This window comes from Puma concolor, chromosome A1, assembly GCF_028749965.1.
Source record: "Puma concolor isolate L17-30 chromosome A1, mPumCon1.1.hap2, whole genome shotgun sequence".
Classification (NCBI taxonomy): domain Eukaryota; kingdom Metazoa; phylum Chordata; class Mammalia; order Carnivora; family Felidae; genus Puma; species Puma concolor.
In genome coordinates, this window is record NC_141667.1 from 227,997,269 (window position 1) to 228,011,346 (window position 14,078).

The 14,078-nt window shown below is 36.0% G+C and overlaps 1 protein-coding gene across 12 annotated transcripts in view; it reads right to left on the reverse strand.

The window, feature by feature from the left end:
• The window catches only part of NBEA (neurobeachin), a 697,478-nt gene that overhangs the window by 217,239 nt on the left and 466,161 nt on the right, over positions 1 to 14,078 (reverse strand). For all 12 annotated transcript variants that reach the window (XM_086713686.1, XM_086713662.1, XM_086713695.1 and 9 more), the window contains one exon: positions 12,135 to 12,278. In XM_086713686.1, the coding sequence (XP_086569812.1) occupies positions 12,135 to 12,278 (144 nt within the window). The remainder of the gene's footprint in view (positions 1 to 12,134; positions 12,279 to 14,078) is intronic.

Consider the following 14,078-nt stretch of genomic DNA (forward strand, 5'->3'; position numbering starts at 1 on the left):
ACAGGATGATGGCAATGGTATTTGAAGTGAGCTGTAATGGATGGGTAGGATGTGGACAGATGGATACGAGGGGGAAGAGCATTGTAAGCAGAGCAGAAGAGTTTGAACAGACACACAGCTGCAGTATGTGTACAGGAGAAGTAAGACTGGCCAGTGATTAGGACATGTGAAGGGGGAGGGACAGTATGATGTGAAATTGAAAACACATACCAAGTTGTGAATGTGAGATGTTTCAGGTTAAGGAATCAATGATTAAAGCTCAGATGCTACAGTGTGGCACGGTGGTGTTTATCCTTTTTTTGTGGTCACACATCTTGTTGAGAAGATGATTAGATATATGGTTCCTTCCTAGAAAATTCACTATGAACATCTGTCCATCCTGCTTCGGTAATAAATGAAGTATTCATATTTTGGAGAAAAATGAAAATTTGTCATTTACCTTGATGCCTTCCTCCATCTGAGACTTTTCTGCCTCTGCATTTGTCATTATCTTTCTCTCTCTCTTTTTTCCCCCAGTTTCAGAAAATGTATCTTTCATCCTGTTCAAACCAGTTACTCACTCTACCTGGGGTTTGGTCCTACCCTCCCTGCCCCCTCTAGCTACTGTCTTATCTTTGCCCCTGCCCTCCTTTGTTAAGTTTCTACACATCAGCTTCTCCTTCTTAGTTCTCCACCCCTGTTCACTCCTTTTGCATGCACTTTTATCCTCTACTTAGGCCACAGTGGCAGAGGAGCACATGTGAATTCATGTGTTAAAAGCTCAGAAAATCTATCCATCGGTCCAAAAAAAACCCTGCATAACATTGTATATTTAAACCCAGAGTTTTCCAAACACATTTAGCGATACTCCCCCCTCATTAGCATATTTCAAAATACCTGTGTCCTAAGGAGTATCAGTGTGAAAAATGTTGAACAAGAGGAGAGTTCTTTGACTTCTAGAGCATACTGTTCTTTATTGTTCTCTTAGTGCCTGACTTCCTTGTTAGTACCCTTGGTGGGTTCTGACTTTGGCCTGCTGCTCTTCTCCATATGTATTCTCACTTTCCTTGGGTGATTTCAGTGTTTTAATTATAAACTCTATGTCCAACATTGGCTCTCAAATTCCAAACCTTGACAACCGTTTGAAAATGTCAGATAGCCATCTGACCAAGCTAAACCAATCAACGTCATTCTCCTCTCCCCTAAAACCTTGCATCTTTGCATTCCCAAAAACATTTAATAATTCCTAGATCATTCCCTCTCCTAGGCCAGGTGCCCCTCGTTCTTACTCCTCACAACCAGCCCATTATCACAGTCCCTGACACATTACCTTTTAAGTGTTTTTTTTTAAGTGTCCCCTTCCCTTTTCTGCCACCACCAGTTTAAAATCGGTTCAGGCTCTCAGTGCCTCTGCTTCGAACAACAGCCTTTTACCTCAAGTTTTGGCATCCTAAAACCACAAGCTACACAGTGGCCTGAGTGATTTCTTTCAAATTTTTTAAATTGGATCTTATCATCTCCATGCTTAAAATCCTTCACTGTCTCATTGTGGCCTTCAGGATAAAAATCCAGGGTCCTCATGGCACATAACGTTCCCCCAGGAGCTTGTTAGTCTCAACTTCACAAACTCCCTGCCTCATACATTTACCTGAATAGTTTAGAACTACTGTAGTTTCACAGGGAGGGTGATATTTTAGTATATAATTGTTTCCACTGTCTGCAATAACAACCCTTTAAATCTTTTGAAATCCTTTACTTACGTTTCTGGACTCAATACAGGAAACACCTATTCTAGGAAGGCCTTCCAGAATCCGCATGGTAGTCAAGGGTCCTGTTTTGTGTTATTGTTGTTCCCTTTGTATATCTAGGTTGCTGCTGTTTTTCATTGTGTATGTTTCCTCTAGACTATAACCTCCTTGGAAGCAGAAACTTTAATCGTATGTGTCTTTTTACTCCAAGCACCCACCATAATATCATGCATATAGTAGATATTCAATATTGATAATTGTTTTGCTTGGATGACCACATCCAACCTCAATCAAGTTGGGATCTGGCATCAGAGAATAAGGACCCAGCAAGTCCTTCCAGTTCTTATCTTTACTATGTGTGATGAATTTTGAAGTTTTGTATTTGAATTTATTATTTTCTCTTTTATTTTATTTTATTTACAAATAATGTGGGTAATAATCCACATAGTTGATTTGCTTACCCACAATGGGTTACAACTTAGAATTAAAAACCAAGCAAACACTGGTTTATATATAATGGAATAGTAAAATGAACAAGGGCTTTAACAGAGGAAGAAAAATGGGTTTAAATCTCAGCTTATCTCTTTGCTTGTAATGTGATCATGAGTAAATACCCCAATGTCTGAACCCCTAATTTCCACACCCTAAAATGAACTATGCTACCTAATTCAGAATTGAAAGTTACTGCCTATGGTATTTTTTTCTTTCAGTAAATTTTAATTATGTCTCCCAGCTTCATGTGCCCATCCACACATACCTCTTTACTACCTATCAAGCTCATTTTTCTCCCCAGAAAACTGGTTGGTGAATTGAGACTCCTTCTAGCTCAACCTTAGATAGAAGATTTTTTAAGAAAGTTTTTGTGATACCTGGTTCTTAACAATCCTGTTTCGTATACAATTGAACTGTAATAAGGCTACAACTAAGTAGTTTTGTTTGTTAGTGACCTAAATGAAGGAAAAATTCAACAGAACTTTTGAATTAAAAAAGCGTAAGACATTGCAATCAGTCATCTTCTGATCAAGTAAATGCCTGAACATTTTAACTGGAAAAAGATACAATACAAAAAACAATATTTAGACAGGCAACTCAGTCTGGCTTTCCCTTCCTTTTTGCTGATGAAAAGTTCTACACTTATATTTATTGGGCTGATGATTTGAACTGATGGAGCAGCTTCTACTGTGATAACAACTTACAAATTGACCACCATGTAAATACTTGTCCTTAAGTACCTTCTGCAGGATATTACTTTGGCTCTATAACACCAAGCCATGGAAATAAAATAATCAAATAAATAAAATATTTTCGCTCTGCAGAAAAACTTACTTGTCCTTTTGTATATTATGGCTTTAAATGCAGTGGCAAGATCAGTTTTTTTTTTTTTTTTCAACATTTATTTATTTTTGGGACAGAGACAGACAGAGCATGAACGGGGGAGGGGCAGAGAGAGAGGGAGACACAGAATCGGAAACAGGCTCCAGGCTCTGAGCCATCAGCCCAGAGCCTGACGCGGGGCTCGAACTCACAGACCGCGAGATCGTGACCTGGCTGAAGTCGGACGCTTAACCGACTGCGCCACCCAGGCGCCCCAAGATCAGTTTTTATATAATGTTTGTATTAGTGCTAAATTCTTTTGGAGAGACCACCGGAGTCCTCACAGGTGTGGCAATATGCGATGATGAATACTCATCTCTTCTTCTCCAAGTTGCTGACATCCACAGTTTGGCAGTAGGAACTTTTTTTGTTTGTTTGTTTATTCCTCCAAGTGTGACAGACAAGATGACCCATATATTTCCAGTAGGTGATTAACATACTCATTCACGTACTTTTTAAAAAACACAGCATAGGAGAGTTTAGTCCCCTACATGTAGGAGAGATCTGGTCTACTGATAAGTTAGTTCAGTTCTTTGTCACCTCTGCTTTTCAGGTTGGGAATAAATATAAGTCTGTATAGGAATTACTTTATGGGAAAGTCTCTGTACAGAGAAACAAATAAAAAAATAAAAATAGGTTTCAACTAGAACTGTATTAGGAAGAATAGGCATTGTTGTGGTTTGTGGAACACTTGCAGCATAACAAAGGATGGTTTCTTAAGAAAAGATGGAAAAATGCTATATATTATTTGAATCATGGCTGGTGAACTACTAAATAATAGTTGAATTTGTCTTTTTATTATATTTTAAATTTACATAGTTGGGCTGGCAGGTTGTGTTATAATTAAGAGTACCTTAAAAGCATTTTTATAGACTACATGGTGGAAGGAGACATACATTTTTGGAAACAACAAAATATGGATTATAGCAAAATGTTGTAGACTCTAAAATGGCCTTGTAGACCTTGCAAAAATAATGAGGAGAGAGTAGAAAGGCTAGGTAGTCAAGGTAAAGCTTTTATTTATTTTTATAATTCTTTAACTGAATCAAAAAATTGAGTTAGGAGTTTAAATATTTTAGCTTTTGTAGGCAATGGGCATGTGTTAATGTTGTGTCCAAGAGCTCTGTGAATTCTGTGTTTGAAGCTGAATGTGAACCCTTTGGGTATACTATTTATGACTAGCAAAGCAACTTCCTAATTCAAAGAGAGAGAAAAAAGACTTATACAGACTCATAAGGCTTTTTCAACATCAAATGCTTTTACTAAACAATATTTTGATGAGTTAAGTGTGAGTGAGTCAGGGACATATGGATTAAATTTCCCTTGAAATACACATGGGCTTAAAAATTAAGGGGAAAATACTGAGCAAAATGCATCTTAGAGAATCCAGAATGTTTAAAAGGCATTTTCCCCCTAAATACAAATATCAGATCGATTCAATTCTAGTTTGACTCTGTAACTAAAACTACATAAAATAAATATGGAGAAATCTTGCAAAAAATACTAGTTTTGTTAGGGAAATACTGGTCATTAACCATATTTGAACTGGATTGCATGGAGTAGTTAGGCTTAAGCAGATATGGTATGAGTTTATCTGTTTAACACTGAACTTGTTCCTTCTGTAGTATGTTCTCTTATTCCATTAAACAATTATAATAAAACTTTTCTATGTTTAGGTTCAAACTTTTTTCTTTTTAAATAACATTTCTCTGAAAAACTCTTAGCTTTTCGAGTTCCTGTTGTTCCTGTATTTTTATTATATTTTTCTATAATCTTGAGTTTGTCCTCCTTGTATGTTGTATATTTTGCTTTATCCACCTTTCTTAGCTCAGTTTTTAGGTAACGTTCAATGTATATATAAACAACTTTTGCCTCTGGTATCTGGACATTCCAAGTTAGAACATTGGAAGGCCTACAGTATCTATCTGATCATCTTAAAAAAATGTTTATTTTGAGAGAGAGAGGGAGAGAGAGAATCTCCAGCAGGCTCCAAGCTGTCAACCCAGAGGCTGATGTGGAGCTCAAACTCACGAACCGTGAGATCATGACCTGAGCCTAAATCAAGAGTCAGATGTTTAACCAACTGAGGCACTCAGGTGCCCCACTTATCTGATCATCGGAATTGTCTACTTTCACTTATTAGGGTAGACATATTTTATGAAGTAACTTTCTGGTTACTGAAGTTACTGAGAGGTAGTGGTAGCAGTGCTAATCCTTCTGATGATTTTTTTTCTATCAGTCTCTGAGTCCTAAAGTTCTATCTCCTAAATATTTAATAGATGTTAATGAGTAAGCAAATCAGTTGGTGTGTGAATGTAAGAAAATAGAGACTTAGGGAGGTAGGAATGGTCAACCTTAAAACAAAGTCTAAGCAAGCTCCCCTCCAATTATTTGATATCTGCATTCACCATGAATTAATAAAGGTAACAGAAAACAGACCAAAAATTTGACCCATTAACAACCAGAAAAATAGTCTGAAAAGGTACTGCCCTCTAAACATCAGTGAAAGCATACTTGGGAACTGTCTAGGGCATTAAAGGGGGGTGTCCTGCAGGGAAGCTGACTGTCATTTAGGAGAACCTCTTACTGATTACATCCTGTTTCTTTTAGTAGATGTTCTCCTCATTTCTATATCTTTTTCATTCTTAAATTTACATAATGCATTTTTTTTCTGAGTTATGGATTCTGGACTTTGGTGTGTGGTATGTGGGGTGATTGTGTGTGTGTGTAAAGGATAATAAAATCTATCACTTTGAAAAAGCCACATAAAAATATCCAACTTTCATATTCTAACACTTTTTTCCCACGTTGCCAGTTTTCTATACTAGTTAACTCTTTTTAAGTATTCAAAATAACAATATAATCCTTTGGTTATAGAATATCTTTTCTGTGCGATAGAGAAAAAAATTTTTTGATTAAGAGTCACAGTGGTATCTTGACTTTAAAAATGGGAGTCTTAAGAGACATTTAGTCAAAATGATACAGTTAGCAAAAACTGGAACGGAAGAAAGATTAGTTTAGTCCTTACCCTGAAAAAGTCAACTGATGAGTTGAGTAATTTGAATGATTCAATTAGTATGAACAGATGATCTGAATAATTTAAGCCCCAAACACTTAATTCTAATAGCTCAATTGTTTTTTTGGTTTTGGTATAAATTAACTAGATAATAATCTATAGTTATTAAACTAGCTCTCTAGTTTATTTCAACCTACATAAACTTTTTCTTTTCTTTAATTTTTTAATGTTTATTTATTTTTGAGATAGAGACAGAGAATGAGTGGGGGAGGGGCAGAGAGTGAGGGAGACATAGAATCTGAAGCAGGCTCCAGGCTCCAAGCTATCAGCACAGAGCGCGGGGCTCAAACTCACAGGCCATGAGATCATGACCTGAGCCGAAGTCAGACGCTCAATGGACTGAGCCACCCAGGCGCCCCCTACATAAACTTTTTTCAATGGGAACATTTTTAGTGCAAGTAATTGTGTTAAGATTTCTTCCCGGTTCAAAGATATATGGGATATGGCCACTATATTTAAGGAATTTGCAATCTAAAAGGAAAAAGAAAACATACACAAAAACATCTTGTATTGTATCAGTATCTTAAGAGTGATATAATCAAAATTTCAAGGAGTGGCTATAATAAAAAAGACAGATAATAATGAGCAGTAAAGATGTGGAGAAATCTGATCCCCACGCACTGGTGATAGGAATGTAAAATGATGCAGCCACTTTGGAAAAGAGTCTAACAGTTCCTCAAAAAGTCAAAGACAGAGTTATTATTTGATCTAGAAATTTCATGCCTAGGTATATACTCAAGAGAAATGAAAACACATGTTGGCATAAAATGTTGTATGTGAATGTTCATACTGTTAATCACAGTAGCCAAAAAGTGGAAACACACCAAATGTCCAACAATTAATGAGTGGATAAACAAAATGTGAAATAGCTATTCAATGGAATATTATTCACCATAAAAAGGACATGCATGCTATTACATGGATGAGTCTTGAAAACATAATGGTAAGTAAAATAAGCTAATCACAAAAGACTACATATTATACAATTATATTTATACGAGATGTCCAGAATAGTCAAATCTATGGAGACAGAAAGTAGATTACTGGTCCTCTAGGCCTGTAGAGGGGGCATGGGAAATTGGGTGGACTAGCCAAAGAGTGTGGAGGTTTCTTTTTGTGTGATGGAGTGTTCTAAGATTGTGATGATGGCTGCATGACTCTGTGAATATACTAAAAATCATTAAATTGTGCCGTTTGAATGGGTCAGTTGTATGGCACGTGAATTATGTCTCAATAAAATTGCTACCACACAAAGGTTATGGGGTGACAAAACTGGCCAGTGAATACTTCATGAAGTGTTTAAAATATGTATAAAAAATGGGTAGAGATTTTGATAAGTGATACAAGGGAAGGTGTAGAATGGAAAAATGTGAAGGATATTTCTGGTTAAGAAGTTTGGATATTGGTGTAGGAATGGATGGGTGGATTATTGGTAAAAAGAGCTTACACAGATAAAACATTTTTTTGATAATTTGCAGAACTGATGAACCATAAGTGACCATCATCAACATGAACCCAGAATTCCCTAACTTTGCAAAATGACTAATATTTGTAAGTAACAATAAAAAATTTCTGTACAAATTCCAAATCTGTTATGGAAAATATTTGTACTTTCACTCAGTGTATGTGACAGAACTACCATCCTAAAAAAAGGAGGTACGTTTTATCAGTGGTACACAATTCTATCAGTTGAAGTAAATCATTCACTTGTCAATTCATATAAATTTGAGTTAATCTTAAATTTCAGTTACTTAATAATTATTTGAAGAAATAACTTGGCAAAGTAAGTTTCAAATTATAATGTATATCAGGGTTTTAGATTAAAATCAGTTAAATTATATTAATTAATTACAATGTTTTAAGTAACAATATAATTAGTAAATTGAAATTTTTAGTTACGTATGGAATCTTAGGTGCTAATTCACTTTGGTGAATCACTACAAACTAAAAAAAGCAATTAAAATAAAGTTAGGTGTTATTAATATAATAATTACTTAACTGATTTGCATACTTCTATATTATAATTATATTAGCCACTTGCTACAATGCATAATAAATTGAGTAATTAATAATCACACACATTTAACTTGCCTCTTGAGATGAACAGCTTGGGAAGAAAGGGAACTAAAAAGTGAAACAGAAAATTGTATGACATTTAAAGCTGTAAAATTTGTGGACCATTTTATCTTTATTAAAACTAGAAAACTCCAAAGAAAATGGGGAAAAAAAGGAGTCAAAATTCAAATAAAATTGTGCTAAAAAATACTCTACCCAATTTTCTTAACTTACCGGAATGATTTTAGAGAACTGATATATAAAATCAAAATTAATTATTGGGCATATTCATAGACTTCTAAATATAGTATAATGGACCAATGTAAAAATGGAGGTATAAGCTGAGGATCTTGTTTTGACATTATTTTAGGAGAGTCTTTAAGTATATACACATGCATATTTAAATATAGTATTTGGTATATTTCAATTCAAACCATAAACTATGTATTTAAGAGAAAATACATTATTTTATTTACTTTTTAATCTTACACAAGCAAATTAATCTGTCTTGGCCTCTAAAGCCTCATTTGTAAAATTAGGGTAATAATAGTATCTAGGTCATAGGGTTATCGTGAACATGAAATAGGTTACTGCATATAAAGCTCTTTGAACACCGCCTGGTTCTTAGGAAGCCACGCAGCTATTCTTCTCTTTTTCTTTTTATAAACAAACACTGAACCTGTCTTGTAAGCCACAGAATAGAATTAATCTTAACCAAATTAGTACTTTCCTTAGTTTTCTATTCTAATTAGCGTATTTTTTTTTCTTGGAATTTAACTTGACTCATAAGAAATATTGCATATTGACAAATTATAATGCATGGTCTCCTCATTTGTGTGCCTATCAGCAAAACAGGGCTTTGTAAGAACAAGAAAATGAATTAGGCTAATCGGCAGACTTAGGTTTACCATTGTTATTATAAAAATGGTGCCTTCATTCAACGAAACTCTAAAATGTAAGAACTCTTAAGTACTTGTATACTTTTGAAGGTACATTTCTTACATTACTGATATGCAAGTCCTATCACTAAATCATGAAAAGATCAACCTGTAATTTTTAATCCCAGAAATGGAAAATGGGCGTTTGTTATCTTACATAATATTTCCAGACAACAGTATCAGATTATACTAATTTTAGGATGTCCTGGATTTTAATGAGTGTACATCTCCTGTGATACAGAAGCACTCTTTATAAAGGCAGCTTAGCACTATTTGGATATATAGAACTTTAAGTTATATACGAGAAAGCCACTATTATTTAATAAATTTTAGTTTTGGAGAAAAAGACAACCAAAAAGTTACATATTTATGTGGTCCGCAATTTTATTAACCTCTTAAATCTAAGAATAGTGGTTTGTAATTAACTTCTAAAAATGATTTCTCTGTGACACTGTAACTATCCCGCCAGTCTAGATAATAAACAGGCTTCAGCATTTACAAGATGAACCTATGTATACCTATATATTATGCAGACTATTTCTGTTACCTTTACTTCTCCCTTCGCAAAACATCCATCCCCTCCTTCTTTTCTACTGCATTCAAAGCTCAGTGTCACATTCATGGATTGCTGTTTTGAAGATGAACATTACTGACCAGATCAGGGATCAATATTTTAGGACACTTTGTAAGATTTATCGGACACAAGCATTCTGCAAAAATAGTATGAATTCGAACCAGGTGGAAATAGATAGGAGTGGATCTGCTCAAAGAAAAATCTGTTTAAAAGACTGAAGTTACAAGAGTCTTGACAGTGAGTTGGTCAAGAGCCACATAATTAGGTTTTTAACTAATTTACTGCAAGCATACTTTCATTGTCCTGTAGGTATTTTAACTTAATGTTATTTTGGGAATTTTGTTTAAAGTATTAATTAATAGGGGCGCCTGGGTGGCTCAGGTCGTGATCTCATGGTTCATGGGCTTGAGTCCACGTCAGGCTCTGTGCTGACAGCTCGGAGCTTGGGGCCTGCTTCAGATGCTGTGTCTCCCTCTCTCTCTGTCCCTTCCCTGCTTGTTCTCTGTCTCTGTCTCTCAAAAATAAATACAAGTAAAAAAACTGTTAATTAATATTAATAATTACTCTAGCTATCATTAAAGGAGAGAAACATAAAGAAGTTATGAGTCTTTATTGGATTTTGCCTCTGATAGTACAGGGAAAATCTTTTTACAATAAACTTCAGGGTACCAGCCAAATTTGTATCAACTAATTAATTACTTTTATAATGGAGAGTCTAAACTAAATTGTATAATTATTGAACATATTTATTACCATATGTGAATGAGGAAAGACAACACATTATCTAAAAAGGTAACAAAACATGTTTATAAATTTTCTCTACTTCTTTAGGATCAAGAATAAGACCGGGAAAAGAGAAAACAAATCTTTGGGAAAAAGAAATCACAGACTTCATTTGCTTAAACTTCCAAATGGCCTCAGAGTAAATCTTTGAACTAGTAAAACAAACCACAAAAACAACAAAACCAAAACTTCAACGCTTACCTAGGAATTCAAGGCAAACACTTGTTCATAGACTTAGGATGAGTTCCAAATGGAACACATAATTTTCATGATACAGAAACGTCAGTGACTAGACTAGGTATATGCAGGAGCTGGTATTAGAATAACCTTATTAAACATTTTATAGAAGAGGGAGAATAATGTGCCACCTCTAGTTTACAATTAATAAGAACACCTCTGGGAAAAAGAGAAATCTCTAACTGGTAGAAAACATCACGAGGGGCTTTCTTTTTTCTTTTTAATTAAAGCTTATTTATTTATTTTGAGAGAGAGAGAGAGAGCGAGAGAGAGAGAGAGAGAGAGAGAGAATCCCCAGCAGGTTCTGTGCTGGTGGTGCAGAGCCCGATGTGGGGTTCCATCCCATGAACCCTGAGATCATGACCTGAGCCAAAATCAAGAGTCAGATGCTTAACTGACTGAACCACCCAGGTGGCCCTCACTGGAGGTTTTCATAAAGCATGCCAGATCATTTTCAGCACATTTCTGAAAACAGAAGTGCTATTTTGTAAACAGAATGATGAATACAAGTCCACTTCTCTACTGGCACCTGCCTCCCCACTGTGGTATGGACTGAAAATACAGAATTGAGGGAAGACTCAGCCACTTTTTGACTCTAAAGCAGGAGTTTTTCACTTAAGATCCAGGATATGATTCTATGGACTGGTTTCCAGGGGTCAGTGAGCCCTCTGAAATTGTGTACAAAATTATATGTGCACCTTCGTGAAGCAACCTGTTTTCATCAGAGTCTCAAAGATGGTTTAAAACCCAAACAAGGGTATAGGCCAACACTCTGAGATATCCATATCCCACATGGTCATGGCAGGTACTGCTCTGAACTGACATTAGACCAGCATAGGACAAGATGGAAACTGAGGGCAGACAGGTGAAAGAATGTGGGGGTTAGCAGTGTGGGGATAGAGAAAAAAAAAAACAGGAATGGGGAGGGACATTCCCAAAAGTGACAGCAGGGAAAAAAATGGCAAATTCGATGGTCTCGGGGCTGAGGTGGCTGTTCTTCACAGCCGTTAGCATGTTGGAGTCACATGTATGTTGATGAGTCTAGCATTCTGTCCCCCCTTCCAATTATTCAGGCAGTTAGAGAGGACAATTTATGCTATACACTATCTCACATTAAAATGTTGCTCCTCATTACAAAGAGAGTAGGTACAGTATTCAATTATTAGTAGTAAAAAACATATTTGTTTGGTATGTACTTTCTTCTCTCCAATATAAGAAACGAGATAAAGTAAATGATTAATGTTCACGAGATTCAGCCTTGTTCCAACCACTGGTACAAACTCATTCACCAGGAGACAGATCTCCAGTTCAGGAACTTTGTGTGTATTTATCACTCATAACAAGTAGAAGAAAAATATTTACACATTTACCTGCAAGATTGTCGATTTCTTTCTCCTGCAGCAAGCTGACTGCATCATCATCCCCTTCCAGCATAAGTTCTGTCTCTGCGTTCTGATTCACTATTGCTTGACTTCTGAAGGTTTTCTTGGACTTTACCACATCTTCTTCAGTGCCTAATCACAACCAAAATAATACGGGTGATCATGATTGCTTGGCTTTTTGTATAAAAAACAACCTATTACTTTCTTATAAGTTTATGCTGCACTTACATATGACTTCACAATTACAGAATTAGAGAACATTTTCCCCTTCATCCGGTTTGCTTTCAGAAAAGCTTTGAGAAAGGTGGGGGGTGTAATCACCTACCCTCATCTCACAGATGAGGAAGCAGGCCGAGAAAGTTCATGTCTCATGGAGACCTAGGAGCTGGCGTAGGAGAAAGCCCCCCATGTCTTGGGGCTCTAAGATCACCATTTTCTATAAAAAATCTGCACCTCCCCACAAACTTGGCTTTCTGATACATAAAAGTACACAATTCTACACAATTGTACTTTTGTGTGAATTGGATAATCATTACATGAGATCATTTTTTTTAATTTTAAAGTTTCTTTATTTTGAGAGAGAGGGAGAGAGTGTGCAAGTGAGGAAGGGGCAGAGAGAGAAGTCCAAGCAGGCTCTGTAGCCCGATGCGGGGCTTGAACTCCTGAACCGTGAGATCATGACCTGAGCTAAAAGTCACTTGCTTAACTGACTGAGCCACCCAGGCACCCCAATCAGATCATTTTTGAAAGTACAGAAGTATGAAGAAAACAAGAACGCATCCACATCTGAAGAGAGAAGTGGTTGCCACTGGGACGCTACAAACAGGTGGAGTTAGGACTAGTATAGACATAAAATGTGCTGCACAATTGCTATTAACAGTTAGTGAAATCAATAGTTTTTCTAAACTGATAGCCTTATTTTGTTATATAAAATAGTATAGAAGGCCAAATATATAAAAACAAAGTAAGTCAGAAAAATTGAAATACAGCCAGAGCTGACCTAGCATTAACATGGCAATCAGTTAAGGTTACAAATTACAACGCATTTGAATCTCTCATGGATCTGACTGCGTAATGGATGTAATTCAGTATTTAAATTTCTACATTATATTAAAATATCTTAAGAACAGCCACCTCAGCCACCCGCTTTGGCAGGTGATGATGACTCAAATGATCTGAATAGCAAGTAAACTTATATATATACATACACACACATACACACATATATATGCGTGTATGTATATATATGTAAACATACATATATTTTAGCTATCTATCTATATAGATAGCTAAAAAACACCTCTATTTCATATCACTTGAAGGAGGAATTTCTTCTGGAAGAAAATGTAATTTAATGTGTTCTAGCTGTAGTATTAGCATATAGGCTTCAAGGAAGCAGCGTTTCCTGGGAAAATACCTACACGTCATTAGGCATGGTGGAAATATTCCTGAAAATGGGAGCCTAATACATCACTCCTGCATGGTGGTGTCACATCAGAGTTCTAGGGGCTGTTATGATGTTTGTGTACATGTGCAATAACTCTCCAAATCTTATCACACCTTTGGCCAAAATTCTCTACAGTGAACAATTAGCAATACTTTTGGTCCATTCTCCCAGCCTCAATATAGGACTTTGGATATTAATAGTCCATTAATGTCTGTGATATCTGCTCGACCATTTCCTCAGAAGTACATCTAGCCGCTGTAAAACTTGCATGGGAAAAGAGCTAGCCTTTCATTGCAACTTACACACTTGTTTCTGTCAGCAACTCAGAGCAAACTTGTTTCTGTCACACTCAGAGCAAATTCTGTTTGCTTAAAACGTTAATAAGTTGGCTCAAAAGTAGCACGTGGAGGAATAAAAAACATATGGGGAACACGGTCATGTCATAATAGCGCTGTAGAATGTCACTGTCAGAGAGGTATAGTCTG